Raw genomic sequence first — 7,719 nt, 5'->3', positions numbered from 1 at the left:
ATTTTATTTAAAAATTAACGTGTAGTTTAATCTTATTTTGTTGTACTCCTCTGACTAGTCTCGTAAAAAAATTTTGAATCATTTCATTAATGTTACCCTTTAAATCATCACTAATTTTATTAAATTATTTTTTAAAAAAAAAATTAAAAAATAAAAAAATATTTTTAGAATTTTTATTTGAATTAAAATTTGTGATGGTGATTTCATTTAATTTAAAATAGAACCATCATCGCCGAAATAAAGTGTCTGTCCGAAAGAATGTTATATAGAAGTATAGAATTTATAAATAATAGAAACAGATTGTTTTAAAAAAAAAATAAAAATAAAATTTTTTTTTATTAAACATTTCAATCAAATCAAATCAAATCAAATCAAATCAAATATAAATATAAATATTAATATTAATAAAAATAAAAATAAAATTATTTAATTATTAAATATAAATACAATAAATATAAATAAAAAAAATGACAAAATTAAATATTGGAGACCAAGCACCAGAATTTACTTTTCCAAACCAAGATGGTAAAGATATATCATTAAGTCAATTCGAAGGTAAACCAATTGTATTATATTTTTATCCAAAAGGTATGTAATTTAATTTTTTTTAAAAATAATTTCATATTAATATTTTTTTATTTATAAATAAAAAATTATACAAAACAGATGATAGCCCAGTATGCACAAAAGAAGCTTGTGAATTCAGAGATAAATATCAAAAGTTTATAGAAGCTGGCGCAGATGTTATTGGTGTTAGTCAAGATGATACTAAAAGCCATTATAAGTTTACATCTAAATACAGTTTACCATTCACATTACTTTCAGATAAAGGAGGTAAATTGGCTAAATTATATGGTGTTGGTAAAACCGCATTTATTTTACCAGGTAGAACAACATTTATTTTAGACAAAAACCACAAAATTGCATTAATTCATTCAAGCCAATTTAATTCGCACTCCCATATCGAAGAGTCTTTAAAAGTTATAGAAAGTTTAAAAAATAAATAAAATAAAATAAAAGCATTAACCAAGATTAATTTCTTTTTTTTTTGTGTATAAAATATCAATTTATTCCCATTTCAATATTTCCACAAAAAAACTTTTTTGTTTAAAATTTAAAAATTTCTTATAAAAAAAATTTCTAAATAAAAAAAAAAAAAGATATTGTGCTATATATAAGTAAATTTTTGATTTTATTGATTATTAAACTAAAACTTAAATTAAAATAAATAAAAACATTAACAATCAATAGATCAACTATAAAAATTAAAATGGTTAGAATTATTACAAGAAGATCAAGTCAATTACAAAAAAGAAACAGAATTCAAATTATAAATCTTAAACAAGCTCTCTGTGGTTCATCAAATAAATCATCCAAAGATACAATCATTAGAAAAAAAGTTTTAAAATCTAAAGATATTCCAAAAGTAAAGAAAGAATCCAATACAACCCCTGCTAAAAGTAATATCATTACACGTTCAAGTAAATTATATCAATTAAATGTAAAAAAAGAACCACAACAAAATAATAAGATAAATTTAAAACAAGAAGTTTTAATTATTACCCGTTCAAATATTATAAAAAATATAGAGTTTATTAATAATTATAATAAACTTTCTAAATATAAATTATAAAATAAAAATAAAAATGTAAATAAATATGTAAATAATAATAATTTTAAAAAATAATTACTTTTTTTTTAGAATCACCTTGAATGAGTGATCAAACTTAATTAAGCAATAATAACAATTTATTATAATAACCTTAAAATTAAATAATAATATTAAAATTATAAGAAAAAAAAATTATTTAATTTTATTTTTTTTTAAATTTTATAAAATTATTTTTTTTTATTTTTATTTTTATTTTATTTTTATTTTTATTTTTTAAATTTCATTTTTGTTAATAAATAAATTTATAAATATAATACTATATTATTATTAAAAACAATTATTTAATGGATGGATATAGAATCTAGAAAAAAAATAAGCGATTTAATTAAAGATGCAACATCAACTGGTTCATTAAATCTTTCTACCGACCACGTTTCAAAATTTAAAGCAATTTTAAAACTATCAAATTCAAATATTAAAAGTGCATTCGATTTATTAATTGATAGGTTAAAATATAAACATGCCCAAGTAGGTATATAATAATTTATAGAAAAATTGTTATTTAAAATACTAATAATTTTCTCTTTTAATTATTAGGTTAGAATTTCAACAGTTAATATTATAAATGAAATTTTTATGCGATCAAAATATTTTAGGGAATTACTATGTGGGGTTTTATCAACATTTTTCGAACTTACTTTGGGTATTAATAATACTCAGTTACCACCACCTGCAAATAGTGTATTACATTTAAGAGCTAAAACATTGGAATATATAGAGAAATGGAATGAATCCTATGGTGCTCATTATAGCTTATTAAGAAATGGTTATTATTATTTAAAAAATTCTCTACGTTTAAATTTCCCTGAAATTAGAGCAAATGCATTATCAAGAGATAGGGAAGAAAATGAAAGAAAGGTAAATATCAAATAAATACTATTGTGAGTTCTATAAACATATATTAAAATTTTTAATTTAAATTTTTAGGAAAAAACTCAAACCTTATTAAAATTAAAATATGATAAATTTAAAATAGAGTTTGAAGAAATGTCAAAATCAATTTTTACAATTATAGATGACATGGAGCAATTATTTAGTGATATGATCCCCGACCCATCAAATAATTTTGACGATTTATTTGGAAGTGACGACGAAGACTATAAAGAAGGTTTAAAAAGAAAAGAAAAAGAAAAAGAAATATTAGAAGAACAATTAAAAGAAATAGAAAAGCATGAACTAGGTAATAACGAAGATGGTATAGAAATTGAATTTGGTGATGAAGAGGAAAGAGAAGATAAAACAAATAAACCCTCAATAGATCATTCAAATATTGTTAGAGAAGGTGGCTTTGGTAGTTTACAATATACAATCGAAGTTTCAGTTAATCCAGATGATACCAAAGATAATTTAGATAAGGAAAAACTTCAAATGTTGTCAAATAAAATTACAGAATTAGAGAAAATTCAAAACCTAGTTGTTAATGATTGGTACACAACATTAATCAAAATCAACATTAATTCTCATGAAGACCCCCAGTATTCTGACTATTTAAGAAAAGTAATCGATATTCAATCAAAAATCAATAATACAAAATTAAAAAGCAAAGATATTGATATTTTACCATTCAGTAATCAAGATGACAACCCCCAACCAAAAGAAGACGAAGGAGAGGATGAATTCGAAGGTATAGAAATGGAAGAGTTCACAATGGAGCAAAATGAAGAGAATAAAACTACAACTACCACTACAACAACAACGACTACCACCACAACAACTGGCTCTCCAACAGATAAATTAATTTATAAACCATACTACAAAAGAGATATTAAGCCTGTTGATGTTAAAGATTTACCCGAAGAAGAATCTGTTGAAGACTTACTAAAACGTGCACCAATTGTACCAATGAATACATCACTTTTATTCTGGGGTGAAAAAGAGATTAGCTTAGATAATGGTATTAACAGAGAACATAGATTTTTGGGTGACTCCTACGAACCCACCATATCAATAGATAACTTTAATATGCTTAATCAATTCACCTACACCCTAGAAGACGAAGCACCGGTAACTATTCCATGTAACTTTCCATTAAAAAATGGCAAACTATGTCCAAGACGTGACATCAATATTTGCCCGTTTCATGGTAAAATTATTCCCAGAGATGATAAAACTGGTGAACCAATCGAAGAAGAGGAAAGCAGTGAAGATGAAGATGGTGAAGATACTAATGATGGTCAAACTCCAACTAAAAAAAGCAAATCTCCCGATCCATCTTTAATGATTCCAAATCCATTATTCAAAACTCCATCAAAAGATGATAAACCAAAAAAACGAAGACCAAATTCCAAACTTATCAATGTCAAAGCTGAAAATGATACTGCTAAATCAAAAATCGATAAAATTTTAAAAAAACAAAAGGTTATTATAGAAGAAAAATTGGTATAAAATATATAAATAAAAATATTTTGTTTTGCCTTTTAAAAATATATACACTTTATTTAAAATAAATTAAATAAATAAAAAAAAAGTTTAAAAAAAGAAAGAAAAAAAAGATGATTTTAGTTAGTTTCCACATTCGCTTTGTTGGTATGATGTTATATATTAATTGTTTAAACCTATTTAACGATCCATGAAATTCATTCTTCTGAGTAGATGGTTATGTCTTCTAAGATCCATAATATCTATGCCGTGGTCTTTATATATTCTCTTTGTTTTTTTCTCTTCGTTGCCCCCAATCCACTTTCCATCTTCAAATTTATATGTTCCTGAAATATTATAAGTTTTTGAATACTGTCTTGGTGTCATAATCTTTAAAAAACTTAATTTCTTTTGACCATCTAAAGAAAGAAATAAGTTAGTAAATTTGTTTTATTATTTCAAAAAATAAAACTTAATATCATTTTATTTTTACCTTCTAACAATTTATTGATTTGCTCAGAGTTTTCAGGTATGTCTTTGTTTTTTCTAAATGTTGTTTTTATTAATTTTAAATTATCTTGACTTTGAGTTTTATTTGGTAAAAGCTTTGAATAGTATATTAACTCTTTATATAATGCTAAAACCACTCTTCTCTTTGGTACCTCCATTTTTTATTAAATTATTATCTGTTTAACGAATGAAAACTAAAAAAAAAAAATGAAAATTTAAATTTAAAAAAAAAAATAAAAAAAAATAAAAAAAAATAAAAAAAAATAAAAAAATAATAATTTTAATATAAAACTATAAAAAAATAAATTAAATAAATAAATTAATAAAATTAAAAAATAAATATAAGTAAATAAAAAAAGAAAAATATTTTTTTTTCTTTATTATATTATTTAAAACCATTTTTTTATTTCTAAATATAAATAACTATAGATTATATATTCATTTCTAAAAAATAAATATTTTCTTTTTTTTTTTTTTTTTTTTGGTATTTTTATTTATTATTTATATAATTTATAGTAAAAATTTTTTATTTTGATTAGTTTGATATTGTTGAGAGTAGTTAAATTGTGGTGGTATTTGTTTTTTTTGGGAGGCTAAATTTGATAAAACTTTAAAATTGAATTTTAATTTATTAAAATAATTGATTGGAGCGCCATCATAACCACCCATAAAATAAACATCACCATCAGCAACACAAGCAGTACCCATATCTCTGGCTGGTGGACGTGGTTCTTGGATTGTGGGTATTGACCAGTAATTGGTTTCAGTATCTAAAACATATATATCATTTGTAACACAATGTTTAGGTTTACTACCACCTCCAAAGATAAATAAATAACGACCAACACTAAAAGCAATGGCAAAAGTACTTGTTTGTACTTCACCCTTGACTTCTGGTTTGCTCCAGGTAAGGGTTTCGGTATCAAAGATATGAATATCATTGAATTTCTCGACCCAACCATTTGAATGATTCCAGACACCACCACCAAAGAGATAAAGTTTGTTTCCAATAGAAGTCATACAATGTCCACTACGTGCGCAAGGTGTATCACCTTTGATTTCTGGCTTGGTCCAGGTAAGAGTTTCTGTATTTAAAATATGTAAATCGTCTAATACTTGATATACACCATTTTCATCGTTATTATTACCACCAAATATATATACATTTTTACCAACGACTGCTGAAGAGTGATTAGTACGGCTTACTGGGGGCGATCCTTTGAGGAAATGATTTGGGATGTTGGTCCAAACTCTAGTTTCAGTATTGTAAATTGCTAAATTAAAGTTGGTACCAAAGCCATCAAAACCACCAAATACATAAACCTTTTCACCAATTGCAGATGCGGAATGTCTAGAGAATTTTGGTACAGTATCACCCTTTGTATGAATTTCTGTAAAAGTTTGGGTTTTTGTGTCATAGCTAATTACATCATTGAATCTTTTTTGATCTGATTCTTGACCACCAATAAATAAAACCTTTCCATTAACATAAGTTGCAGTATGTTTAAATCTTTTGCTTGGTAATGTTCCAAAGAATTTTGGTGATACCCATTTAGCGCAATCTAATAGAAAAATAAATTATTTTTATTAATATTTTTTTAAAAAATAAATAATTAAAAAATAATTAAAAAGAACTTACTTGGCGATGTAATAGCATGTTTCTCATAATAATAATTTTTATAATCAAATGTTGGGTGATATAGGTTTGAAATGGTCCAAGTTGAATTAAAACAGAGATCCCTCCATAAAGTTCTATCGTTTGCAATTTTATGATAAGAATTACATGTTAATGAAATTGAAACCAAATCATTTGCAGTAAGGAATGAAAATATTTTAGCTATGATTTCTTCTGGGAATTGTGGTAAATAAATAAATTGTCTTTGTCTTCTAAAGAAATTATCAGAATTGACGAGGTTGTTATTTTGGAATCTTGATAAATGTAAATTTTGAATTTTAGTGCCACTGCTGCAAATATCCATTTCATCATCTTCAGAATCATTAAAATCGTCAAAGTCGCTGTCTGAACCACTGGCAGAGTTTATTTCGATTCTATTTCCAAATACATCTTTACCATTAAAATATCCGGCTTCATCATTGCTTACTGAAATGAAATTATCTTTTAGTTGATTATATTTAAACATATTTTTTGATTTTTTTAATGATGTACTATCTGTACTTTTGCTTAAATGTGATCTTTTATGATTATTTAAATTAATATTATTGTTGTTGCTATTGTTATTATTATTATTATTATCGTTGTTATTTCTTTTGAATGCTCCACCCAAGGAGTTTGAGAAAAATGATAAAAATGAAGCCACTTTTGAAACTACCAATAATATTAATATTATTGATATATAATGTAAAACTAATTTATGTTTGATAAAAATTCTTGTTTAATTTAAATTATTTTTTTTTTTTAATCAATTATTTTTTTCCTAGTTTAGATACTAAAAAAAAATTATGATATTATTTAAAAAAAAAAAATTAAATAATTTTTACTATTATTACAGAATTATTATTATTTTATAAATAATGAAATAAAGTTATTTTTATTATTACTATTTTTTTTATTTTTTTATTTTTTTATTATTTTATTTTTAGTTTATTTTTTTTTAAAAAAATAATACAAATATTGATATATTATGTAATGTTACTATAAATAATTTTTTTTAGATGAAATGAAAAATATCATTAAATCATACACACAAAAAAATTATCTATTATTTTATTATTTAATAATTTTTTTTTATTAACAAAAATAAAAAATAAAAAATTATTTTTAAAATAAAATGATATTATTAATAAAACTAAAAAAAAAAAATGAAATTAAAAAACAAAAAAAACTACAAAAAACACACACAAAATATCTAAACTAATATTACAATAGTTATAACTATATAATTGTTGTTGTGTTTATTATTGGTCGGAGAGATGGTAAATAAAATTAATAATAAAAAAAATAAAAAAAAAAACTTTTTTAATAATAAAAATAATAATGTCGTTTTTTTTTTTTTTTTGTTTTTAATTAAATAAATATTTTATCTTTAAAATTAATTTTATACTGGAAATTATTTTTTAAGAAGATTAATTTTTAAAAAAAAAAAAAAAAAAAAAAAAAAAAAAGATAAAAAAAATTATTTAATTGTTTTTTTAATTTAAATTTTAATTTTATAAAACCA

The 7,719-nt window shown here is 22.6% G+C and overlaps 5 protein-coding genes across 5 annotated transcripts; 3 read left to right on the top strand and 2 right to left on the bottom strand.

Moving 5' to 3' along the window:
- The first annotated feature begins 399 nt into the window (after positions 1 to 399).
- On the top strand, positions 400 to 1,019 carry DICPUDRAFT_58311 (uncharacterized protein). Its single transcript, XM_003293081.1, has 2 exons — positions 400 to 588; positions 667 to 1,019. Exons 1-2 carry the CDS (start codon positions 468 to 470, stop codon positions 1,005 to 1,007), a joined length of 462 nt encoding a protein of 153 aa, XP_003293129.1. The 5' UTR covers positions 400 to 467; the 3' UTR covers positions 1,008 to 1,019.
- Positions 1,020 to 1,270: 251 nt separating this feature from the next.
- DICPUDRAFT_157926 (uncharacterized protein) lies at positions 1,271 to 1,633 on the top strand (the record flags this gene model as incomplete). The annotated part of the gene is made up of 1 exon (XM_003293080.1): positions 1,271 to 1,633. The coding sequence occupies one exon, from the start codon at positions 1,271 to 1,273 to the stop codon at positions 1,631 to 1,633; it is 363 nt and encodes a 120-aa protein (XP_003293128.1).
- A 327-nt stretch (positions 1,634 to 1,960) lies between these two features.
- Positions 1,961 to 4,057, top strand: DICPUDRAFT_157925 (uncharacterized protein; the record flags this gene model as incomplete). Its single annotated transcript, XM_003293079.1, has 3 exons — positions 1,961 to 2,140; positions 2,210 to 2,530; positions 2,600 to 4,057. The coding sequence occupies 3 exons, from the start codon at positions 1,961 to 1,963 to the stop codon at positions 4,055 to 4,057; spliced, it is 1,959 nt and encodes a 652-aa protein (XP_003293127.1).
- Positions 4,058 to 4,231: 174 nt separating this feature from the next.
- Positions 4,232 to 4,698, bottom strand: DICPUDRAFT_83708 (uncharacterized protein; the record flags this gene model as incomplete). Its single annotated transcript, XM_003293073.1, has 2 exons — positions 4,232 to 4,449; positions 4,524 to 4,698. The coding sequence occupies 2 exons, from the start codon at positions 4,696 to 4,698 to the stop codon at positions 4,232 to 4,234; spliced, it is 393 nt and encodes a 130-aa protein (XP_003293121.1).
- A 247-nt stretch (positions 4,699 to 4,945) lies between these two features.
- On the bottom strand, positions 4,946 to 7,461 carry DICPUDRAFT_58305 (uncharacterized protein). The gene is made up of 2 exons (XM_003293072.1): positions 6,180 to 7,461; positions 4,946 to 6,102 (listed from the first exon to the last, which is right to left on the bottom strand). Exons 1-2 carry the CDS (start codon positions 6,679 to 6,681, stop codon positions 5,051 to 5,053), a joined length of 1,554 nt encoding a protein of 517 aa, XP_003293120.1. The 5' UTR covers positions 6,682 to 7,461; the 3' UTR covers positions 4,946 to 5,050.
- Positions 7,462 to 7,719: the final 258 nt, after the last annotated feature.

This window comes from Dictyostelium purpureum (genome assembly GCF_000190715.1).
Source record: "Dictyostelium purpureum unplaced genomic scaffold DICPUscaffold_397, whole genome shotgun sequence".
NCBI classification, from domain to species: domain Eukaryota; phylum Evosea; class Eumycetozoa; order Dictyosteliales; family Dictyosteliaceae; genus Dictyostelium; species Dictyostelium purpureum.
This window is presented reverse-complemented; position numbering and strand designations above follow the sequence as displayed.